This window comes from Lethenteron reissneri, chromosome 55, assembly GCF_015708825.2.
Source record: "Lethenteron reissneri isolate LAM-NWPU_2019-01 chromosome 55, ASM1570882v1, whole genome shotgun sequence".
Lineage (NCBI taxonomy): Eukaryota > Metazoa > Chordata > Hyperoartia > Petromyzontiformes > Petromyzontidae > Lethenteron > Lethenteron reissneri.
Genome location: NC_083833.1, coordinates 8,297,175 through 8,322,525, shown reverse-complemented (window position 1 = coordinate 8,322,525; position 25,351 = coordinate 8,297,175). Strand labels below are relative to the sequence as shown.

The 25,351-nt window shown below is 51.3% G+C and overlaps 1 protein-coding gene across 1 annotated transcript in view; it reads left to right on the top strand.

The window, feature by feature from the left end:
* The first annotated feature begins 7,017 nt into the window (after nucleotides 1-7,017).
* The window catches only part of IPO9 (importin 9), a 75,977-nt gene continuing 57,643 nt past the window's right edge, over nucleotides 7,018-25,351 (top strand). Inside the window, 8 exon segments of the mRNA XM_061574256.1 lie at nucleotides 7,018-7,198; nucleotides 10,127-10,188; nucleotides 14,707-14,793; nucleotides 15,363-15,564; nucleotides 16,437-16,525; nucleotides 16,980-17,066; nucleotides 17,870-17,989; nucleotides 25,194-25,297. Coding sequence (XP_061430240.1) covers nucleotides 7,066-7,198; nucleotides 10,127-10,188; nucleotides 14,707-14,793; nucleotides 15,363-15,564; nucleotides 16,437-16,525; nucleotides 16,980-17,066; nucleotides 17,870-17,989; nucleotides 25,194-25,297 — 884 coding nt within the window. The 5' untranslated portion in view covers nucleotides 7,018-7,065.

The window sequence follows — 25,351 nt, the reverse complement described above, 5'->3', positions numbered from 1 at the left end:
GGGTTAAGCTCTCCTGTCTGCTATACAGGGAGTCGTGGGTTCAATCTCAACCCTGATATCTGCATTATATTTGAGGTTTGCATGTCTCTCTCCCCGTGGCCGCGTGGAAATTTTCTCTGGGTTCTCCGCTTTTTTCCTCCAAATTTAGAAATACGCTTTTTATATTATTTAGCTGCTTATACGTGTCCACATGATAAGCCACGTTGTTGAGCTATCATTTGTGGCAAGGTCGCTTCTGAAAAATAAGTTCATACCTCAATGGGCTTTGCCTTGTAGGATGGGGATGGTTTAGTTTCATTTGTATGTGTGTGGGTGATTTGTTTGTATTTCCTGTACTATGCACGACTATCGTGTTTTTGTGCAGTTTGTTGTAACGTTCTTACCCCGTGCCCCTACTGGACATCGGTGAAACAAAATATTTGTAACTCATTTGGATTCCTCCAGGAATACAGTACAAACGAGTTCGGTTCCAGAGTTACTGTTTGTAAGTCCAACTTTCTTCCTGTCGATTCGAAACATGTTGTATAGTATGTACATTAAACATGGGGAATGTTGATGCCACTGGTTCTTCACGTTCTGCAGATGTAGATGCCACTGGTTCTTCACGTTCTGCAGATGTAGATGCCACTGGTTCTTCACGTTCTGCAGATGTAGATGCCGCTGGTTCTTCACGTTCTGCAGATGCCACTGGTTCTTCACGTTCTGCAGATGTAGATGCCACTGGTTCTTCACGTTCTGCAGATGCAGATGCCACTGGTTCTTCACGTTCTGCAGATGTATATGCCACTGGTTCTTTACGTCCTGCAGATGTAGATGTCACTGGTTCTTCACGTTCTGCAGATGTAGATGCCACTGGTTTTTCACGTTCTGCAGATGTAGATGCCACTGGTTCTTCACGTTCTGCAGATGTAGATGCCGCTGGTTCTTCACGTTCTGCAGATGCCACTGGTTCTTCACATTCTGCAGATGTAGATGCCACTGGTTCTTCACGTTCTGCAGATGTAGATGCCACTGGTTCTTCACGTTCTGCAGATGTAGATGCCACTGGTTCTTCACGTTCTGCAGATGTAGATGCCACTGGTTCTTTACGTCCTGCAGATGTAGATGTCACTGGTTCTTCACGTTCTGCAGATGTAGATGCCACTGGTTTTTCACGTTCTGCAGATGTAGATGCCACTGGTTCTTCACGTTCTGTTGATGTAGATGCCACTGGTTCTTCACGTTCTGCAGATGTAGATGCCACTGGTTCTTCACGTTCTGCAGATGTAGATGCCACTGGTTCTTCACGTTCTGCAGATGTAGATGCCACTGGTTCTTCACGTTCTGCAGATGTAGATGCCACTGGTTCTTCACGTTCTGCAGATGCCACTGGTTCTTCACGTTCTGCAGATGTAGATGCCACTGGTTCTTCACGTTCTGCAGATGTAGATGCCACTGGTTCTTCACGTTCTGCAGATGTAGATGCCACTGGTTCTTCACGTACTGCAGATGTAGATGCCACTGGTTCTTCACGTTCTGCAGATGTAGATGCCACTGGTTCTTCACGTTCTGCAGATGTAGATGCCACTGGTTCTTCACGTTCTGCAGATGTAGATGCCGCTGGTTCTTCACGTTCTGCAGATGCCACTGGTTCTTCACGTTCTGCAGATGTAGATGCCACTGGTTCTTCACGTTCTGCAGATGCAGATGCCACTGGTTCTTCACGTTCTGCAGATGCAGATGCCACTGGTTCTTCACGTTCTGCAGATGTATATGCCACTGGTTCTTTACGTCCTGCAGATGTAGATGTCACTGGTTCTTCACGTTCTGCAGATGTAGATGCCACTGGTTTTTCACGTTCTGCAGATGTAGATGCCACTGGTTCTTCACGTTCTGCAGATGTAGATGCCGCTGGTTCTTCACGTTCTGCAGATGCCACTGGTTCTTCACATTCTGCAGATGTAGATGCCACTGGTTCTTCACGTTCTGCAGATGTAGATGCCACTGGTTCTTCACGTTCTGCAGATGTAGATGCCACTGGTTCTTCACGTTCTGCAGATGTAGATGCCACTGGTTCTTTACGTCCTGCAGATGTAGATGTCACTGGTTCTTCACGTTCTGCAGATGTAGATGCCACTGGTTTTTCACGTTCTACAGATGTAGATGCCACTGGTTCTTCACGTTCTGTAGATGTAGATGCCACTGGTTCTTCACGTTCTGCAGATGTAGATGCCACTGGTTCTTCACGTTCTGCAGATGTAGATGCCACTGGTTCTTCACGTTCTGCAGATGTAGATGCCACTGGTTCTTCACGTTCTGCAGATGTAGATGCCACTGGTTCTTCACGGTCTGCAGATGCCACTGGTTCTTCACGTTCTGCAGATGTAGATGCCACTGGTTCTTCACGTTCTGCAGATGTAGATGCCACTGGTTCTTCACGTTCTGCAGATGTAGATGCCACTGGTTCTTCACGTACTGCAGATGTAGATGCCACTGGTTCTTCACGTTCTGCAGATGTAGATGCCACTGGTTCTTCACGTTCTGCAGATGTCGATGCCACTGGTTCTTCACGTTCTGCAGATGTAGATGCCACTGGTTCTTCACATTCTGCAGATGTAGATGCCACTGGTTCTTCACGTTCTGCAGATGTAGATGCCACTGGTTCTTCACGTTCTGCAGATGTAGATGCCACTGGTTCTTCACGTTATGCAGGTGTAGATGCCACTGGTTCTTCACGTTCTGCAGATGTAGATGCCACTGGTTCTTCACGTTCTGCAGATGTAGATGCCACTGGTTCTTCACGTTCTGCAGATGCCACTGGTTCTTCACGTTCTGCAGATGTAGATGCCACTGGTTCTTCACGTCCTGCAGATGTAGATGCCGCTGGTTCTTCACGTTCTGCAGATGTAGATGCCGCTGGTTCTTCACGTTCTGCAGATGCCACTGGTTCTTCACATTCTGCAGATGTAGATGCCACTGGTTCTTCACGTTCTGCAGATGTAGATGCCACTGGTTCTTCACGTTCTGCAGATGTAGATGCCACTGGTTCTTCACGTTCTGCAGATGTAGATGCCACTGGTTCTTTACGTCCTGCAGATGTAGATGTCACTGGTTCTTCACGTTCTGCAGATGTAGATGCCACTGGTTTTTCACGTTCTGCAGATGTAGATGCCACTGGTTCTTCACGTTCTGTAGATGTAGATGCCACTGGTTCTTCACGTTCTGCAGATGTAGATGCCACTGGTTCTTCACGTTCTGCAGATGTAGATGCCACTGGTTCTTCACGTTCTGCAGATGTAGATGCCACTGGTACTTCACGTTCTGCAGATGTAGATGCCACTGGTTCTTCACGTTCTGCAGATAGTCCACTGGTTCTTCACGTCTACAGATGTAGATGCCACTGGTTCTTCACGTTCTGCAGATGTAGATGCCACTGGTTCTTCACGTTCTGCAGATGTAGATGCCACTGGTTCTTCACGTTCTGCAGATGTAGATGCCACTGGTTCTTCACGTTCTGCAGATGTAGATGCCACTGGTTCTTCACGTTCTGCAGATGTAGATGCCACTGGTTCTTCACGTTCTGCAGATGTAGATGCCACTGGTTCTTCACGTTATGCAGGTGTAGATGCCACTGGTTATTCACGTTCTGCAAATGTAGATGCCACTGGTTCTTCACGTTCTGCAGATGTAGATGCCACTGGTTCGTCTGCTACCCCCCGGTCTTCACGTCTGCAGATGTAGATGCCACTGGTTCTTCACGTTCTGCAGATGTAGATGCCACTGGTTCTTCACGTTCTGCAGATGTAGATGCCACTGGTTCTTCACGTTCTGCAGATGTAGATGCCACTGGTTCTTCACGTTCTGCAGATGTAGATGCCACTGGTTCTTCACGTTCTGCAGATGTAGATGCCACTGGTTCTTCACGTTCTGCAGATGTAGATGCCACTGGTTCTTCACGTTCTGCAGATGTAGATGCCACTGGTTCTTCACGTTCTGCAGATGTAGATGCCACTGGTTCTTCACGTTCTGCAGATGTAGATGCCACTGGTTCTTCACGTTCTGCAGATGTAGATGCCACTGGTTCTTCACGTTCTGCAGATGTAGATGCCACTGGTTCTTCACGTTCTGCAGATGTAGATGCCACTGGTTCTTCACGTTCTGCAGATGTAGATGCCACTGGTTCTTCACGTTCTGCAGATGTAGATGCCACTGGTTCTTCACGTTCTGCAGATGTAGATGCCACTGGTTCTTCACGTTCTGCAGATGTAGATGCCACTGGTTCTTCACGTTCTGCAGATGTAGATGCCACTGGTTCTTCACGTTCTGCAGATGTAGATGCCACTGGTTCTTCACGTTCTGCAGATGTAGATGCCACTGGTTCTTCACGTTCTGCAGATGTAGATGCCACTGGTTCTTCACGTTCTGCAGATGTAGATGCCACTGGTTCTTCACGTTCTGCAGATGTAGATGCCACTGGTTCTTCACGTTCTGCAGATGTAGATGCCACTGGTTCTTCACGTTCTGCAGATGTAGATGCCACTGGTTCTTCACGTTCTGCAGATGTAGATGCCACTGGTTCTTCACGTTCTGCAGATGTAGATGCCACTGGTTCTTCACGTTCTGCAGATGTAGATGCCACTGGTTCTTCACGTCTGCAGATGTAGATGCCACTGGTTCTTCACGTTCTGCAGATGTAGATGCCACTGGTTCTTCACGTTCTGCAGATGTAGATGCCACTGGTTCTTCACGTTCTGCAGATGTAGATGCCACTGGTTCTTCACGTTCTGCAGATGTAGATGCCACTGGTTCTTCACGTTCTGCAGATGTAGATGCCACTGGTTCTTCACGTTCTGCAGATGTAGATGCCACTGGTTCTTCACGTTCTGCAGATGTAGATGCCACTGGTTTTCGTTCTGCAGATGTATGCCACTGGTTCTTCACGTTCTGCAGATGTAGATGCCACTGGTTCTTCACGTTCTGCAGATGTAGATGCCACTGGTTCTTCACGTTCTGCAGATGTAGATGCCACTGGTTCTTCACGTTCTGCAGATGTAGATGCCACTGGTTCTTCACGTTCTGCAGATGTAGATGCCACTGGTTCTTCACGTTCTGCAGATGTAGATGCCACTGGTTCTTCACGTTCTGCAGATGTAGATGCCACTGGTTCTTCACGTTCTGCAGATGTAGATGCCACTGGTTCTTCACGTTCTGCAGATGTAGATGCCACTGGTTCTTCACGTTCTGCAGATGCCACTGGTTCTTCACGTTCTGCAGATGTAGATGCCACTGGTTCTTCACGTTCTGCAGATGTAGATGCCACTGGTTCTTCACGTTCTGCAGATGTAGATGCCACTGGTTCTTCACGTTCTGCAGATGTAGATGCCACTGGTTCTTCACGTCTGCAGATGTAGATGCACTGGTTTCTTCACGTTCTGCAGATGTAGATGCCACTGGTTCTTCACGTTCTGCAGATGTAGATGCCACTGGTTCTTCACGTTCTGCAGATGTAGATGCCACTGGTTCTTCACGTTTGCAGATGTCGATGCCACTGGTTCTTCACGTTCTGCAGATGTAGATGCCACTGGTTCTTCACATTCTGCAGATGTAGATGCCACTGGTTCTTCACCTTCTGCAGATGTAGATGCCACTGGTTCTTCACGTTCTGCAGATGTAGATGCCACTGGTTCTTCACGTTATGCAGTGTAGATGCCACTGGTTCTTCACGTTCTGCAGATGTAGATGCCACTGGTTCTTCAAGTCTGCAGATGTAGATGCACTGGTTCTTCCACGTTCTGCAGATGTAGATGCCACTGGTTCTTTACGTTCTGCAGATGTAGATGCACTGGTTCTTCACGTTCTGCAGATGTAGAGGCCACTGGTTATTCACGTTCTGCAGATGTAGATGCACTGGTTCTTGCACGTTCTGCAGATGTAGATGCCACTGGTTCTTCACGTTCTGCAGATGTAGCCACTGGTTCTTCACGTTCTGCAGATGTAGATCGCTACTGGTTCTTCACGTTCTGCAGATGTAGATGCCACTGGTTCTTCACGTTCTGCAGATGTAGATGCCACTGGTTCTTCACGTTCTGCAGATGTAGATGCCACTGGTTCTTCACGTTCTGCAGATGTAGATGCCACTGGTTTTTCACGTTCTGCAGATGTAGATGCCACTGGTTCTTCACGTTCTGCAGATGTAGATGCCACTGGTTCTTCACGTTCTGTAGATGTAGATGCCACTGGTTCTTTACGTCCTGCAGATGTAGATGCCACTGGTTCTTCACGTTCTGCAGATGTAGATGCCACTGGTTCTTCACGTTCTGCAGATGTAGATGCCACTGGTTCTTCACGTTCTGCAGATGTAGATGCCACTGGTTCTTCACGTTCTGCAGATGTAGATGCCACTGGTTCTTCACGTTCTGCAGATGTAGATGCCACTGGTTCTTCACGTTCTGTAGATGTAGATGCCACTGATTCTTCACGTTCTGCAGATGTAGATGCCACTGGTTCTTCACGTTCTGCAGATGTAGATGCCACTGGTTCTTCACGTTCTGTAGATGTAGATGCCACTGGTTCTTCACGTTCTGCAGATGTAGATGCCACTGGTTCTTCACGTTCTGCAGATGTAGATGCCACTGGTTCTTCACGTTCTGCAGATGCCACTGGTTCTTCACGTTCTGCAGATGTAGATGCCACTGGTTCTTCACGTTCTGTAGATGCCACTGGTTCTTCACGTTCTGCAGATGTAGATGCCACTGGTTCTTCACGTTCTGCAGATGCCACTGGTTCTTCACGTTCTGCAGATGTAGATGCCACTGGTTCTTCACGTTCTGTAGATGCCACTGGTTCTTCACGTTCTGCAGATGTAGATGCCACTGGTTCTTCACGTTCTGTAGATGCCACTGGTTCTTCACGTTCTGCAGATGTCGAATGTTCGTAAGTGGAGGAGTCCTCGCCTCCCGCCCGCACTCCCAATTCTCAACGAAACCCAACCCCCACCACCACTTCCGGGGGAGCCCCGCCCCCTCCACCCACCACGCATGCGCAGTGCGGTCGCAGCCGCTGAGGCTCAGGAGGAGTAGGGGGGCTATGGCTGCCTCGGCGCCTGTGCAACAAGGCCTGAGGGAGGCGCTTATGGAGGCGCTCACCGCCATCCTGTCGCCCGTGCAGGAGGTGCGCGCCGCGGGCGAGGCGCAGATTAAGGTGCTGGAGGTGACGGAAGGTGAGGAGGGAGAGAGCGTGGGGAGGGAGAGCGAGGAGGGGTGACGGTGCAGAGCGCGGGAATCGCGTGGTGACGTCACGCGCCGGGTCCGTGACCCGTGACCCCGAGACGTGACCCGCGACCCCCCCCCCGGGTCAGTGTGAGAGGGCAGTGGTGGTGGTTGATGGTCGTAGTGGTGGTGGTTGTGGTGGTGGTGATGGTGGTTGATGGTCCTTGTGGTGGTGGTGGTGGTGGTCATTGTGGTGATGGTGGTTGATGGTCCTTGTGGTGGTGGTGGTGATGGTGGTTGTGGTCCTTGTGGTGGTGATGGTGGTTGATGGTCCTTGTGGTGGTGGTGATGGTGGTTGATGGTCGTGGTGGTGGTGATGGTTGTGGTGGTGATGGTTGTGGTGGTGGTGATGGTGGTTGATGGTCATTGTGGTGGTGATGGTGGTTGATGGTCGTGGTGGTGGTGATGGTTGTGGTGGTGGTGATGGTGGTTGATGGTCATTGTGGTGGTGATGGTTGTGGTCATTGTGGTGGTGATGGTGGTTGATGGTCATTGTGGTGGTGATGGTTGTGGTCATTGTGGTGGTGATGGTGGTTGATGGTCATTGTGGTGGTGATGGTTGTGGTCATTGTGGTGGTGATGGTGGTTGATGGTCATTGTGGTGGTGATGGTGGTTGATGGTCGTGGTGGTGGTGATGGTTGTGGTGGTGGTGATGGTGGTTGATGGTCATTGTGGTGGTGATGGTTGTGGTCATTGTGGTGGTGGTGGTGGTTGATGGTCATTGTGGTGGTGATGGTTGTGGTCATTGTGGTGGTGGTGGTGGTTGATGGTCATTGTGGTGGTGATGGTTGTGGTCATTGTGGTGGTGGTTGATGGTCATTGTTGTGGTGATGGTTGTGGTCATTGTGGTGGTGGTGGTTGTGGTCATTGTGGTGGTGGTGGTTGATGGTCACTGTGGTGGTGATGGTTGTGGTCATTGTGGTGGTGGTGGTTGATGGTCCTTGTGGTTGTGATGGTGGTTGATGGTCGTTGTGGTGGTGATGGTGGTGGTCATTGTGGTGGTGATGGTGGTTGATGGTCATCGTGGTGGTGATGGTGGTAGTCATTGTGGTGATGGTGGTGGGTTTGGTGGTTATGGTGGTGACGATTGAGGCGGTGGTGGTGATTGAGGTGATGGTAGTGGTGATGTGGTTGAGGAGTGGAGGAGGAGGTTGTTGAAGATGAGGTTGTGGTGATCAGAGTAGTAACGGGGGGGGGGGGGGGGGGCAACAGCTGGTGCATCTGCCGGTCATCTCAGTCATTCAACCCACGGCACCTCAATCAGTCCCGTGACCTCCCGCCAGCAAACCTTCGCGCCTTTTCACGTGGCCTTAAAGTGCACGTAGCCTGGCACAAGCGCCGTGGTGACGCCACCGCCACGCAATGGCGGTTGTGGATGGACGTCGTGGTGATGGTGGAGGTATGAACGGAGACCGTGATGATGATGGTCGTGATGTCTGGCACCGATATTGATGATTCTGCAGTTCATTCAGCTGCTGCTACTGCTGCATAATTGCGCACATTGAATTGAATGCGTAACTCGCGGTGTGTGGCAATACGTGAAACCCACTCTTCCCACACAGCCGCTTATAAGCGCACACACAATCCCTTTGCAAAGGACACCTGGAAGGTGGTGGGCAACCACAGTGGACATCAAGGGCCTCTCACTACACACTACAGAGTGCCAACCTTTTCACAGCCTCACTTGCCACCGTACAACTTTATCACCACCCCTCCTTTTCTACGATGTCCTCGACTTAGTCGGCCACATGCCGCACTGCCCACGTGCAGAGAGTCGTGGCCGAGTGATGAAGTCTTGCAACCGCCAGGCAATTGAAGGCTCACTTGTACACTTGTGGAAGTGGTGCCTCTGTGTGTGTGTGTGTCTTTGTCTCTACACTGGTGAGGGTGGTTGTCTGTGTATGTACATACTTGTGAAAGTGGGAGTCTTTATTTCTACGTGCAGTACAATGGTGAGGGAGGTGCCGGTTGTGCGTGTCTGTCTACCAAGGCACTAATTATAATAAATATTGGGGGGGGGGGCACATCTACCCCCCCCCCCCCAATATTCAAATATGCTCATGTCCCCCCCAATATATTGCTATAAAATAGATTTCCGTTTATATGATTGTGGTTATGGTTGTACTTTATTAATCCCGAATCTCTGCCATTACATACAATGAAACAAGAAAAGGTAAAGAAGAAAAAACAGAGCAATGGAATACAATACACTATTAGACATTGTAAAAATAAAATAAAAGGCCATCCTATGTGTTAGTGAATTTTTAAAAATATTTTAGGCAAGAAATGGCAGGAAATGAGTTTTCAAATTTAGATTTTTTTTTTCTGGAGGGGAACCCTCGACCCCCTGGAAGATTTGGTCCCCCCCAATGTTGACTGCATGGCTACGGCCTTGTTGTCTACACTGGTGTGGTGGAGCGGTAAGTGCAGTGGTTGGCTCACTACGTCACAAATCCGGTGACCCGAGTTCGATATCCTGCTCACGGAAGCAGTCCTGGGGCCTCCCCTAGGTCGACTCGGCCTCAAATGAGTGCCCCGGTGCAGTGTGTAAAACATAAACATCAATAGCTGACAAAGGTGGCCGGGCGGTTGTGCCATCCACACTACTACCTCGTGCATCTTGCCAGCCTTGCTGACAGCACTTGCCCCAACAGTCTGAAAAGGCTTCACGGGGGTAATCCTTGCTATCTCTGTATATGTCTACACAAGAGTGATGTATATCTGTGTATATGTCTGCACAGTGTTGTCTCTGTGTATGTCTACAACCGTGAGAGTGCTCTCTATATATGTCTCATCTCTTTGTGTAAGACCGTCGTGCTGGGTTGACGTGTCGTACATGGTGGAGGGATGATTTGCTTCTGCGATTCTGCGTGTGCAGAGTTCGGGGTTCATCTCGCCGAGCTCACTGTCGACCCTCATGGAGCGCTGGCCATCCGCCAGGTGAGCTAAGCGATGGGACGGGTCTCACATATGCCAGGGCCTCGCATGCGGGGCCAGAGCACGGGGCCTAGTGGTCACCCTCGCGCTTAAAGCGTGCAAGGACTCGCTGTCCCGGCAATTCGGGGAATTGTCACGATTCAGGCGTGTGATTTGATTAAAGAATTTCATTTTTTTTGTCTCGTTTGAATGTTCTAGCTTGTACGGTCCCGATCCATCACGTTAGCATTGTCTCGTCCGTAATATCTGTCTACTACAATTATTTTTTCAACATTCTATGATGAATGACATTTTCCCGAAACCTAGCTTATTATACAGGAGACACTTGAATATCGCGGGGGTTACGTTCTTGTAAAGTGCCGCGAAAGGCAAAACCATAGATATTGAACCCTTAAAGTCTTACTTAAACAATGGGGTTAGGTACACGGCAACCAGAAATAGACAACATCACAATGAAATAAGTACTGGTGTAAATGCCAAATTAACTGGAGACAAAATAATTGAAATGAACATGTAAAAACCCCAGACAAAAAAACATTCCTAGATAATGAATAGAAGCATAAATACTAAATAAATACTGTACTTTCCGATTATGATGATGATGATCCAAAGCGGATGTATGTATGTGTGTTTGTCCGCGAGTGGGGAGCAGTAGTACAATGGTCAGCACGCTGCGCTACAGGCCTGGCAACCCGAGTTCGATTCCTGCTCATGCCCAACACCAGTGACCATTATTTGAATAAAGGCGGCCGGGCGTGGTGCTGACCACCCACCCCCTCGTGTTCCATTCCGGCCTTCATAGGTGCTCGCTAGCAGCACTTGCCCCTACAGTCTGTTAAGGCTATACGGGGGATCTTTGCGCGTGTGTGTCATTTTTGGGTGTCATTTTTTAATTTGGCAAATGTGGACTTCTGAGTCGATGGGACGTCGCGTGCCCCCCTCGCACTGAAACACGGGCGGGGGTTTGCGCGTTTCCGATCCGAGGGCTTTCCGTGCCACTGTCGCGCATTGTGCCGCCGGCGTAAACATGCCAGGCTGCCAAGGCCAGTCCACTCATTGAGCCTTTGTGCGATGAAGTAGTTTGCACGGAAACACACGGACGGACGGCGGCGTGTGAATGTGCACACAACGCTCGAACACCATTCACACGCTTGCTTTATAACGCACGCCTGCGTTCTTACGCACGCGTGTCCTAATCTAGCTGCTACGCAGCAGCATCATCATGTTACAGTTTTCTTGCATTATCTCTGTCCGTTCGTCCGTCTCTCTGTAACCAAGGGGGGACCACGGTAACACGTACGGATGGTCCAACGTGAATGAAACTTGAGTATAAAGTTGCGTAGCTATTCGGGCCCCGCCTTGTTGAAAACCAGTCACTTTGATCAAAGTGTTACTGCACTAGTTCTGTTCATGTGTTGGCAACGGGGCGGGGGGTTCATGATAACTTATGTGAAAGTGATCCAATATTAATGAAACGTTAGTGTCAAGGGACTTACCCTATTGATTATCATATACTTATATATCATGTACATTATTATATATACTATGAAGAAAGGCCGTTGCCCAAAACGTTGCCTATTATATATCCCTTCTTGCCAATCTCGCTCGAAAAAATACGCCGGCACGGGCGTGGGCGTTGGTGTCCGGCGTGTGAAGACTGTTTGTAGCTCATCGGATGTCTCCAGGATAGGTAAAGATTCCGATTCCCGTTCTGGCCTGGCGGTTTTTTGAGGTTTGTGTAAAAAACACGTGAAGGGTGATGGACGGACTCGGGCGCCGCTCGATAGGTGTGTGGAAAAGTAAAGTTTCCATCTTGTGGGATCGGGCACCCTCCTCTTGGTGTGTTCCTTTAGTGGGATCGCAGACCCTCTGGTTGGTGTGTTCCTTTTGTGGGATCGCAGACCCTCCTGTCGGTGTGTTCCTTTAGTGGGATCACAGACCCCCTCTCGGTGTGTTCCTTTAGTGGGATCGCAGACCCTCCTCTTGGTGTGTTCCTTTAGTGGGATCGCACACCCCCCTCTCAGTGTGTTCCTTTAGTGGGATCGCTCACACTCCTCTCAGTGTGTTCCTTTAGTGGGATCGCAGACCCTCCTCGGTGTGTTCCTTTTGTGGGATTGCAGACCCTCCTCTCATTCCTTTAGTGGGATCGCAGACCCCCCTCTCGGTGTGTTCCTTTAGTGGGATCGCACACCCCCCTCTCAGTGTGTTCTTTTAGTGGGATCGCAGACCCTCCTCTCGGTGTGTTCCTTTAGTGGGATCACACACGCTCCTCTCGTTCCTTTAGTGGGATCGCACACACTCCTCTCAGTGTGTTCCTTTAGTGGGATCGCAGACCCTCCTCGGTGTGTTCCTTTAGTGGGATCGCTCACCCCCCTCTCGGTGTGTTCCTTTAGTGGGATCGCTCACCCCCCTCTCGGTGTGTTCCTTTAGTGGGATCGCTCACCCCCTGTCGGTGTGTTCCTTTAGTGGGATCGCACACCCCCCTCTCAGTGTGTTCTTTTAGTGGGATCGCAGACCCTCCTCTCGGTGTGTTCCTTTAGTGGGATCGCACACGCTCCTCTCGTTCCTTTAGTGGGATCGCAGACCCTCCTCGGTGTGTTCCTTTAGTGGGATCGCTCACCCCCCTCTCGGTGTGTTCCTTTAGTGGGATCGCACACCCTCCTGTCGGTGTGTTTCTTTAGTGGGATCGCACACCCCCCTCTCGGTGTGTTCCTTTTGTTGTGCGAGTCAGCTTGTTGACGACGTCTTTCCAGTCTGATCGTGTTTACAGGTTGCTCACGATCCCATCCTCTTCTCTGAATGCCTACCTCTGCGCTGTGCCTCTGTGCGCGTGTTGGCTACGATGCTTTTTATGTCACAATTCCGTTGGGCAAAATGTTGAGGGGTTGTCATTAACATCGCGGCCCTCCCGCTTAACAGGCATATATACGAATAAAACCAGGAGGCGCGACCTTGAAAGTAATAAAATGACATTTTCAGTGGCACCCTAGCGTGGACATAACGTAATATTTCCCGGGTATGGCAGTAAGCAGCCCTGGCCAGCTCCCTTAAGCACGGGAGTTATTGCCTTCACGTTGAAGGGAACTGCCTCGCGTCTCAGGAATTTACGACATCGATCTACGATGTTGACGTCGTCCATGTGATTCCGTGCAACTTTCCAGTTGCCCTCAATTTTTGTGTAAGCTCGGCGGTGGTGGCGCGCACGCATTGTGGAGGCAGCAGCGAGGGTTGGTGGATCACCTCATACACAGCGTTGTTGTGAAGCTCACTTCCCGTGGGCGTCGTGGAGTCATGCCCTGCCTCGCCAGGAGAAGGCAGTCAATCAGGTGGACTAATCGGCATCTGTTTTCATCCGTACGGGGATAGAGTGTTTCTCCCTCGCGCGTGTGGATTTTCTCCCGGGTGCTGCGGTTTCCTCTCGCGTGTATAAACACTCATTATTAGTTGGCTGACAATGAATCATAAGACTCGGTGTACCCCTCCTGGATAAATAAGTTGATTATTATGATTATTACATAAGTAAATCACACGTTGCTATTAAAGAAAAGGGCAACCTACCAAAGATAGATACAAACATTGTCCGTGTACGGTGATCCCAGCGGTTTGCTTTGTCTTGCACGCCCTAGCGGCCCCGTCAACTCTCCGCGGACCCCTACCAGGATAAGAAGCTTTCATATTCTGTTGCATAATTGCAAAGTTTACTAACAGCACCTTTCCCCGGCAGTCTATGCAGGCCCACACAGGGGAGGCTGTCGGTTGCCAAGGGGTGCATTGCTTTTAGCAGGCCACAGAGGTCTTGAGTGTAAGAAAGGAAGGCTATTCGAAGCAGGATTGCTGTATGTATTGATTCCTGCGCGGATCGGAGAGCGCCGGACCCTATAACTAAGCAACCGAAAAAGTAAAAGCTGTCGGCATTCGAGCGTGGGTGTCCGAGACGGACGCTGAGAAAGTTGTGGCAGGACATGCAAAGGCAATGAAGGCTTCTGCAGGACAACGTGGCGGGTGAGTGGTGGAGATGGGACGTGGCAAAAAACTGTTGCGATTGGTGGGCCCCGTGTGCAGGATGGAGGAGGGCCGATTGCTGAGACGGCGTCAGAACGATCTCCAATGTTGTCCACTGACCAAGGCCTCGGAACAGATTGTTGGATACTGTTCGGGACGCTCTGAGTCTCTGTGTGAATCTATGGGTCGCCATGTGAGTGTTGGTGCCTGTGTGAGTCTATGGGTCTCTATATGAGTCTATGGTCTTATGAGTCTATTGCTCTCTGCGTTAGTGTATGGGTCTCTGTATGAGTCTATATGTTTCTGCTTTAGTGTATGGGTCTCTGCGTGAGTCTAAGAGCAGATGGTGGGATGAGGCTGTGAGGGCAGAATCTTGGAGGTCGCCGCGTGTCTCCCGTGCAGCAGCTGCGGGATCTGGCAGAGGGGTGAAACCGCCGGTAACGAGGATGTGCGGCGGCGATGGTCACGATGACAACTTGATGGTGATCCTGATCTGATGGTGTGTGTGTTTGCGCGCAGCTGGCGTCTGTAGTGCTGAAGCAGTACGTGGAGACGCACTGGTCATCGCACTCGGAGAAGTTCCGTCCACCCGAGGCTCCCGAGAGCGTGAGTTTGACTCGCCGCCGGTCCCGCACCTCTGGCACGGTGACGCGGCGGCTGTGGGCGTCCCTACCACTGCCCCGAGGGCATGTTTACGTGTGGGGCAGATGGGACAGAGAGAGCGTGTTGGGCTGATAGGAGTGTGTAAATGTGTCTGATTAGAGTGTGTGTGTGTGTGTCTGGTGTGTGTTTGTGTGATGGGAGTGAGTGGTTATGTCATGAGAGTATTTGGCTGCTATATATTTCCACGTGATGACAAGCCACTTCCTTGAGCTATCATTTGTGGCCAGGTCGCTTCTGAAAAAAAGCGTCATAACTCAGTGGGGCCTTACCTGGTAAAATAAAACATCGTTGAATTTACAGTTTATTTTCGGGCGTGCATCTGAGGAGAGTGTCCGGCTGATGGGAGCGTGGATGCCTGCAGTGCGTCGCTCATGAAATTGCCCGGACATCCATCGTCATCAATCAATTCACATTTACCAACCTTGATGCTCGATTGCTGCGACGTCACGCGTGTTGCCTCGTAACCCCCCCCCCGTCACGCCCCCGCCCCTCCCCTCACCCCCCACCACCAGGCCAAGGCGGCCATCAGGCAGCTGCTGCCCGCGGGCCTGCGCGAGTCGCTGAGCAAGGTGCGCTCTACGGTGGCGTACGCCGTGTCGGCCATCGCTCACTGGGACTGGCCGGACGCGTGGCCGCAGCTCTTCGGCCTCCTCATGGAGATGCTGACGGGCGGCGACGTGAGCGCCGTGCACGGGGCCATGCGCGTCCTCACCGGTGAGAGACGCGGGGGGGCCTGCGGTGGGCCCCGGGGTGAAGGAGAGGGTGGGTGGGTGAGAGTGTGAGAGGGTGGGTGGGTGAGTGTGTGAGTGTGAATGTGACAGGGTGGGTGGGTGGGTGAGAGTGTGAGAGGGTGGGTGGGTGGGTGTGAATGTGAGAGGGTGGGTGGGTGGGTGTGAATGTGAGAGGGTGGATGGGTGAGTGAATGTGACAGGGTGGGTGGGTGAGAGTGTGAATGTGAGATGGTGGATGAGTGAGAGTTTAAGAGGGTGGCGTGAGAATGTGAGAGGGTGAGTGAGAGTGAGAAGGTGAATGGGTAAGTGCGAGAGGGCGGGTGGATAAGTGTGTGAGGATGGGTGAGTGAGGGTGGGTGTGGGTGTGAATACAGGGTTGTGAGGTTGTGTGTCAGTGTGAGCATTAGTATAGTGGTTAGTGCGCTGCACTACGAAACCGGCTAACCTAGATCAATTTCCGCTCTACGACCAATATGCAGTGACGATTATGGGAACCCGTTCTGGATATTTCCTAGGTCAGGGGTCGGCAACCTACGGCTCCGGAGCCGCATGCGGCTCTTTACGGGCTGCTTCTTGACGATATGTACGTATGTACAGTATGTACTCAGATGCATTGCGGCTCTTGAAATACTGAATTTTGTACCGAATTGGAAAGAAATGGCTCTTCTTGTTATTTTGGTTGCCGACCCCTGTCCTAGGTCAACTGGGCCTGAGAACATCTGGTGCGGCGTGTAAACATCCGCACTGGCGGTTTTAATAGGCGCTGGCTAATTGCACTCAGCAGTCTGTTATACGGCGACCGTTGTCTTTGTAGATGTGTTGTTGTAAGGAGAATCGCCCGTCGTGTGTTTCTAGAGTTCACCAGGGAGGTGACGGACACACAGATGCCACTGGTGGCCCCGGTGATCCTGCCGGAGATGTACCGCATCTTCACCATGGCAGAGGTGAGGCTCCCCGTGGCGTCAGCAGTTTACCATTACCACTGCGGGCCTGTGCCAATTCAGCACCCCCCCCTAGAGATTTCATCGAGTATAGTGATTCCCTGTCACGATTCGGGTCACGAAATCCTTCTGTCTCTGTTGTCTTTGTTTAACCAAACCGTCAGGCTCACCACCGGATCGTTGTGTTATTTTTCTCGTTGTGCTTTCTGCCCCCGTTTGTACGGATGTGCTTGCGCCGTTAAGCTCGTGTAACACATAGGCTTACCACTAACTTACAAACTTGATTTTATACAGCTCCGTATTACCAACCACGAGCAAATCGAATAAATGTAACTGAATGACACAAAACTTTAACAATATTAAAGGGGCCCATCGCCGTATCTGTCGCCGTTTCTCTGACGCGCCGAAGCCCGAGTTTCAGTCGGTGATGTCGCTCGCGCGCGTGTCGGTGTTTCAGGTTTACAGCATACGCACGCGGGCGCGAGCCGTGGAGATCTTCACGGTTTGCGCGAGCCTCATCCACGCCATCGACGAGGTGGAGAAGGTGAGAAGCATGGGCAGCCCGAGCTTGCGAGCGGTGCACCTCCTCGCGTTTGAGGAAACGACCCACGGAAAATGATGATTGCCACGTCCTGCCCCGGCACGCGCGCTTGTGGTGACGTCACCGTCGCTTAGTGGTGAATGGTGGCTGTTGTTACGTGTGTCAAGAGGCGCTCGCTAACAGCACACACTGCTGCGGGTCTGTGCATTGATCGGTGGCATATTTGTCTCTACGTTCGTTCACAAAGAACCTGCTTGTCTAAGCGGTGGCCCTTCAGGTCTGTGTGTCTGTCTCGGTGTCTTTGTCTTTCTGTGTCTTTGTCTTTGGAGAGCGGGAGTGCAACGGTTAGCGCGCTGCCTTAGGAACCCAGCAACCTGAGTTCGATTCCCACCTTCCCCCTCACGTGCCTTGTCAACCTTAATAGGTGATCGCTAACAGCACTTGCTCCTATAGTCTGTTAAGGCTATACGGGGGATCTTTGTGCGTGGCGAAGTGTAGTGTGTGTGGCCTGCCATCGAACAAAGACGGTGGTCACCACATCACGGCGCTTTCAGATGCGCTTCTGTAGCCGTCTGGAACGCTTTCCCTTCCGACATTAGGAAGCAACCGGGGCTTCGCACTTAAAAATCCAAATCGAAATCGAATTTCTTTAGAACTGCTTTTTTGTGTTTAGTTTGTCGTCCTTTTGCCGCACCTCCGATTAGCACGGCTGGCTACGTTCGGCGTGAAAGAAGTTCAATGTACGTACAAGGAACCTTCCAGTCCCGGCGGTGACCCTTGACCTGTGTGCTGGCACGTGCCTCCAGGGCGCCAGCAAGACGCTGCTCTTCCCCGTGCTGCAGCAGTTCCTGGAGGCGTTCATCCAGGCCATGCAGATCCCCGACGGACCCTCGTCAGACAGCGGTCTTAAGATGGAGGTCCTCAAGGTATTGTTGACCTCGTCACCTTTGCGGGGGGGGGGGTGAGGGGAGGGGGCGATTAAAAAACATGTTTTTTTGACGTGCGACGAACGCTCTCGGCGGGGAATGTAAAAGGTTCGCGCTTACCCCCCTCGAGTGGAGCAATTTGAGAAACTCTTTTAAGTTAAGTTGCAAACACATTATTTTGGTGATGCCGCCGCCGCTGCTGCCGCCTGCGTTGGCGCAACACAAACTCAAACATCAATCAGGAACGCTGACCTTAGAGTGTCATTGACTAATGTTTTGATGATAGTTACACTATAATCTTGGGTTTTTTCGGTAAAGTCACGTAGGTTAAAAATATAAAATAAATTAAAATGAAAACAAATAAAGACGATAGTTACACTGGCCTTGCACAAGGGGGATAGCGTTAATGCGTTAGTGTTTTTTGTTTGCTAACTGTCTCCACGTGGTAGTTCTGTGATGTTAACTTGTAGAGCTGCCTTCCAGCACAGGGTAGTGCACTGCTCACGGGTGAGTGTTCCGAATTGAATTGCTTCTATCCCACGACGTCGGCTGCCGTCCATGCACTTCAAGGTATTTAGTCGTACAAATGTGAATTGGTCAGCCATGATCTCTCCACTGCTGGGCGAAGACCTCCCTAAGCCTTCGCCGTTTCTTGCACAGTCTTGCGATACCACAGTCCATCAGGCATCGTCTCGCCAACCGATTCCATGGTTCCATCTCAACGGCGGACGCCCTTGGGCGTGTCCTCTCCTTTGGCTGCCTCTCCGTGGTTAGTCTCGACCGCCGGCCGTCGTCCTTTATAGCCTTGACGCGTCCTGCCCAAGCCCATTTGTGTGCCCAACCTGCTTGCGTTCTCTGATTTACGTCTTCCTCTGCCTGTCTCTCCAGTGTCGTTCAAGCATCCACCTCTCTGCGCTTCTTTGCGCACTTTTCAGGTTTTGTTTCATTTTTTATTTGTTCAGTGCCCTTGTTTTTGAACTGGGTGTCACAGCAGGGTTAGCACATTCCTGCGGAGGGAGCTGGTAGGAACGTTGGGTTGCTCGGTCAATGGCCAGGGTCAACGGCGGCGTGGTGTATTCCGCAAATATGGCCGACTGTGAGGGCGGGCACAAGCCGGCGTGAGTAGGTTAAACGTTGAGTTTTATAAGAGCACCACGGGGTGACCAGCCCCTCCCCACCCAGCCCCACCCTCCCCACCCAGCCCCTCCCCATTCTCCCCACCCAGCCCATCCCCTCCCCACCCAGCCCCACCCTCCCTAACCAGCCCTTCCCCACCCTCCCTTCCCAGCCCTTCCCCACCCCTCCCACCCCCCACCCAGCCCCACCCCTCCCCACCCCTACTACCCCCCACCCAGCCCCACCCTCCCCACCCAGCTCCTCCCCATTCTCCCCACCCAGCCCCTCCCCACCCTCCCCTTTCGACCCAGCCCCACCCCTTCCATTTTTTGATGCAGGACGGACAGACACAATAATCCCCTGTGGGCTGTTGGAACCAGGTGGTTCCTACCAGTAATACCTTCTTTTCTGTAGGCAGATGGTTACATTGCTTTTCAATTGAAGTTCAGTGTGTCTCACGTCTTCTTTCATACGACGGGAGAAGCTTGTAATGGGACGTCTCATTTGGCGATCCGCTCGGTGGCTTCCTGAGATGCTAATTGAGGAAATGTAGCGCCTCCCGCACAGATCTTAGCGGGTGGGTTGATGCGATACGCTCCGTGGTCTGGGACTCGTGGTCACAGTCGCAGCGAGTCTAAACTCCGCGTCACAAATACGGTCAACTCTCTCAATTGTTCCACGGCAGCTTCTCCATCGCGCGAAATTGGGAGGAAAAACCGGGAATCATCGCCGTTTACCGTTTTTACTTATACAGTTGACTCTCGATTATCCACGCTAATGACGGAAAGGATGGCCGCCCATTATTCAGAATCGCGGATAATCCAAAAAATGTAATTTTCCGCGGATCTCTATGCCAAAAAAACACTGATGTAAGTATAAATTAAGTTTAAATTAAGAAAAATTTGTTTGTTAATGAAGAAAAAAAAATGTATAGTAACGAATCGACCGATCGATGCGCGTGCTCAATGATAACACTTTCCTGCTCCCGCGCAGCAGGAGACTCGGCCGATTAAGCACCAGAGCCACGCCAATCAACGTCAATCAAACTCCGCCCATTACCGTCGCGGCGATCATGTGGATTTCGGATTAACCGGAGCAACATTTATTCGGTTTAAGCACATGACTTGTAATAAACATTTCCAAGAATAACAATGCGTAACTGTTTTTAGATTATTCATTTGGGCTTAAGGGAAAATTCAAAATCTCAGGTGCGCGGTTAATCCGCAAATCTGATAAACTGCATGCGGATAATCGAGAGTCTACTGTAGTCTTTTGGTGAATGCTGCCGCAATGCTCCCTGGGAAAACGCCACGCTCTCCCGCTGCTGGGGGCCGTTGGGCTTGGCGGCGCTAGCTGCTCCGGTTTTCCCCTTCTGTGTTTTTCGCGATTGCCACTCGCGTCCCCCCTGGGGGGTTGGGGGGGGGTGGTGGTGACCGTGGGGCCACTCTTATGTCGTGAATTCCTGCCTGCGCACGGTACGGGGGTGGCGGTGGAGACGAGAGAGAGAGCGAGTGTGGGGGGAGAAAAAAAAGACGGCGCTAAATTTGCGTTAAATGGTCATGAAATTGAAACCGTAATTGTTTGGCGGCACGGAGGGGCTCGCCTCTCACGGGAGGCGACGGAGATAACGTCGTGCAAATGGCGGCGTGATTGGATTTGGCGGGCAGCGCTAGCGGACTATCGTACTTACTGCCTGGTGGGGTTGTCGTCTGATTGGCTTGCTGGCTGGATGACTGGCTGACTGGCTGCCTGGCTGACCAGCTGACAGGATGATTGACTGGCTGGCTTGCTGGCCAGCTGACCGGCTGGGTGGATGACTTACTGGCTGGCTGGCTGGCCGGCCGGCCGATTGGCTGGCTGGCCGGCCGGCTGGCGGACTGGCTTGACCGACTGGCGCTGTGCCGTGTGAGCTTGGCCGATGATGCCTCCGAAATTGCACCAGGCTGGTCGTATACGCGGCCCTGTGCACGCGTATGTTGTACGTGTGTGTGTTTTCGCCAGGCTAGGTGTCTTGACGACACGTCGATCAAAATCAATTCCCATCAGGGCTGCGTTGCGACCTGCGCGTGCGTCATATCGCACGCTGCGTTAATCCGTTCACTGCACAGTAAAACAAAAAATTACGATAATACGTACGGGGTGTAATTTTGAAGGTAATATCTTTCATATTCAGAAAATGTGGCTTAGTACAGGAACAAGTCGACCATACTGTGCATGTATTGAACTATTTACCACATAAAAAAAAATCGAAGTCATCAGCAATGACCATATCCCAGAGGATGCAGCGAATCTCTTCAGGCCGCGAATTTGGAATCCCCTTCCTTGGTCCATGGGGGATTCTGAGCCTATTTAACTTTTTAAATCACACCTTCGGACTCACCTATTTGTACAGGCTTTCCTCCTACCTTAAGATTACTCTGTAATAATTATTAATTGTATTGGAATTTCGGGAGTAGTCATTGACATCGTTATTATCAGCTTTCTACGACGCTTAGATTTAATATATTCTTGTGAGTGCAGTTTTATTTTTTACGTACTTCAATGATAAAGGCGCCTTTTATACTAATAGAGATTATTATTTTTTCAGACCTCGGACGCTAAGCATGCTCGAGCCGTGATAGTGCTTGGATGGGTGACCACCGTGTATACAACAGGTTCTAGAGGCTGCTGCGGAGATGCATGGCGGGTAGCAGAGGGCGGCACAGCAAAATGTGTTGTGCTGTACTCATGAGGTCCCGTCGTCTCCGCTGGCCTTAGTTACCCACGAGCACTGGCCAGCGATGGTGAAGCATGGTCAAGCTATCTCCACCCCCCACGACTCGCACGGCAATGTGGAGGCCTTCACACCGCCGACCCCCGATCCCGCCCGCCAGCCATGGTGGATTGACAAAGGGGGGGGTCGTGAATTTCGGAACATTTTATTATTTGTATTGAGCCCCTGCCGCCCGGTGATGGGGGGAGTTGTGGGTGGGGGCCACGTGGTGATTGGGGGGGAGGTGGGGGGAAGGTGGGGGGGCTGTGGTGGGGAGAGGTGGGGAGGGGGCGTGTTGCGCTCGGGGGAGGTGGTGGGGGTGCTGTGGTAGGGGGGAGGCTGTGGTGGGGGGAGGTGGGAGGGTGCGTGTTGTGGTGGGGGGAGGTGGGGGGACGGGGGGGGGGCTGTGGTTGGGGGAGGTGGATTTAGGTGGGGGGTGGGTGCCCTCACTCCCCGCTCGCGCTCGGCACAGGGGCGCGCCATCTAAACGTTGCCGTGGCCTCTGGTGCCGCGCGGTAACACGGAAGCCCCGCGGGGCCGGCACGACCGCTCACCGCGCCAGATTTAGCTTTACATTTCGCGGTGGATTGGCGTTGCCGCAGGTAGCCGTGAGCGCGCTGGCCCCTCGGCCCCCCCCCCCCTACCGCCCCCTCCCCCCTCTCGTTTGTGGCCCCAATGCCACAACCCGCTGTGATGCGGCCGGAGGGACCCGAGTCGCTGCCCTTTAAGAAGGGCTATTTTTAATAGGTTCTATATATATGTGTTTATTGTGAAATACAAATATACGTGGGAGTGTGCGTCGCCACGTTCCGGAAACGCACAGCGATGGTTGCCGTCGGCGTCGCGTTACGAAACGGAGTTGTTCGTCTTGCTGGAAATCTGGAAGGGCACTTTGCCTTCCCGCCCTCTTCCCCCCCCCGCACCTCCGATTAGCACGGTCGCCTACGTGCAGTGCGAAAGGAGTTCAACATTGTACGTACGTACGTAGATCCTTACGTGAGAAATCTGCGTCCCGCTGAAGGAGATGTCACAGAACTGCTTTTTAGTTCCCTTCAAAGCGACGTCTTATCTTTCACACGTGCCCTGCAGTGATCTGTGGCTTTTCGAGTAAACTTAATAACTATAAATTATTAACATTTTTATCAGGTAAGGCCCACTGAGCTTATGTAGCTCTTTTTTCAGAAGCGACCTGGCTCTCACAAATGATAGCTCAACGAAGTGGCTTATCATCATGTGGAAATGTATAGCAACCAAATACTCTAAACGCACGTCGATTCTAAATGTGGAGTTAAGTAACGGAGAACCCACATAAAAATCCACGCGACCACAGGGAGAACATGCAAACTCCAAATATAGAGCCCGGCGTCAGGGTCGGGATCGAACTTACGACCTCCTGTATACCAGGCGAGGGAGATAACTTCTCGCCACAGCGGGCGCCCCGGTCGAGATGTTTCATGACATGTCGATCGAACCGAACATTTGGAGATTTTGGGACAAATTAAGTGATAAAACCAAAATAATTGAATGTTTTTTTTTTGGCACATTAGTGACCGGCCATCGACTCAATACGCTTGGGAACCTGGTTGAAATCACTGGTAGCTCTCCCCCCCCCCCCCCCCATCAGGACGCGTCAGGTACATGGGTCTGGCGGATGCCCGTGTGCTGTTTTTTTGTCACCCAGCGTTTTGCTGCGGGCCTTTGTTCTTGTGTACAGCAAGTGCAGAAAAAAAATCAAATCACTGGTGGCCGCCCCAGTTTGAACCGAGGTTCCTGACGGTGTTGGCTCAGCGTTCTGACCTCCGAGCCACCCGGCCGCGTCAAAAAAACTTCCAGAGTATTCCCCGCAGCGTGGTGTGTCGGGCCTGCATCGATTCCCGGCTCCCACGAACTCCTTTCGCTAGCGTGTGCAATGGCGAGACGCCGTTCGCGAGATTCCGAGGCGTCTCCCGGACCCAAAAGAACGTGGCTGGCGAATCCGTAGTCGCCCATCGTTACGAAAATATCTTTGTGTTGAGAGTCGGTGGATTAAGTGGACGGAATGAGTGTTCGTGAATTATAACCTTCGTTTTTTTGCAGTCATCCGTCGGGAGGTGATGCAAGCAAAAAAAACATTCAGGAGTGAAGTGTAAAGTGTTCCAGTAGAGCTCGTGCGTGTTACCTTTAAATCACATGTCCTACGAAGAAGTACCGTTGCCCGAAACGTCGTCCCTTACATATATATATTTTTCTTTTATGGCTCCACAGTGTTATTGACGAATGTGTTGAGATTTTGGTGAATAACACGTAGCAGGAGGCATTTGCGACCAATATTATCCATTGTCGAGGTTTGTTGGGTTAGATCGCGTAAATATAAATGCGTCGTTAAACCCGCCAACACCCGACACAGCCAGTTAGTAAGGTTTGTGACGTAAATAAAACGTGCCAATTAGTTACTAGAACAGCACACCGGTCGTGTGTTGGAGAGTAAACCCACAACATTTATTATTTGAGTGCAGTGACGTTTCGCCAGTAATTACAACCAGCCTCGACAGGTTTAACGGCACATTTATATTTACGCGATCTAACGCCAAAACAACTCTGTTGTGGTTAATTGTACTTGTGCACCACTTCCAACGCAGTCATATCACCAGATAATTAGTTGAAATCATTTTCGTGTGGGTTCCCATCTTTTTACAGCACACTCCTCTACAGGATGCGCAACTTTGTAAACTTTTTTGCATTTATCCATCCTCAGCCGTCCTTAATGATAACCTCGTGTGTGTGTGGCCATCACTGGGCAGCGGTGGCGCAGCAGTTAGCGCGCTGCGGAACGAACCCGGACACTCAAGTTCGATTCCCGCTCACGGCCAACACCAGTGACAAATTTATGAACCGGTCCTGGGCCTCCCGTTTGTTAAACTCAGCCTCAAACGAGTACTTGTGTGGTGTATGTAAACATCGCCACTGGGGAGACAAAGGCGGTTGTGCATTGTGCTGGCCACCCACCCCCTTGTGTACTGTGCCGGCTTTAATAGGTGCTCGCAAACAGCACTTGCCCCAGAGTCTGTAATGGCTATGCCCATCAGTGGCTAAATATATCTGTGTCCATGTGAGTCTGTATTTGTCCATGTGTATCTTGCTTTGTCCATGTGTGACTGTGTCCTCTGCTTGTCCATGTATGACTGTCTATCCATCCATACCTCCATGCGTCTGTGCATGACCATGTGCGCCTGTGCCTTTATACCTGCACGTGTCTACGTGTATCCATGTGCACGTGTCCATCCTTGTCTCCGTGTGTACCCGTTTGTCCCAGCGTGTACCCATGATGTGTCTGCGTGCCCTTGTGTCCACACGCAGGCCGTCACAGCGCTGGTCAAGAGCTTCCCCAAGCAGATGTCTCCCTCCATGCAGCAAATCCTGCCCATCGTGTGGAACACGCTCACCCAAAGCGCCACCATATATCCTTCATGGCGCCAGCGTTCCTCCGTGTGCCTCCTCCTCCTCCGTCCTCGGCA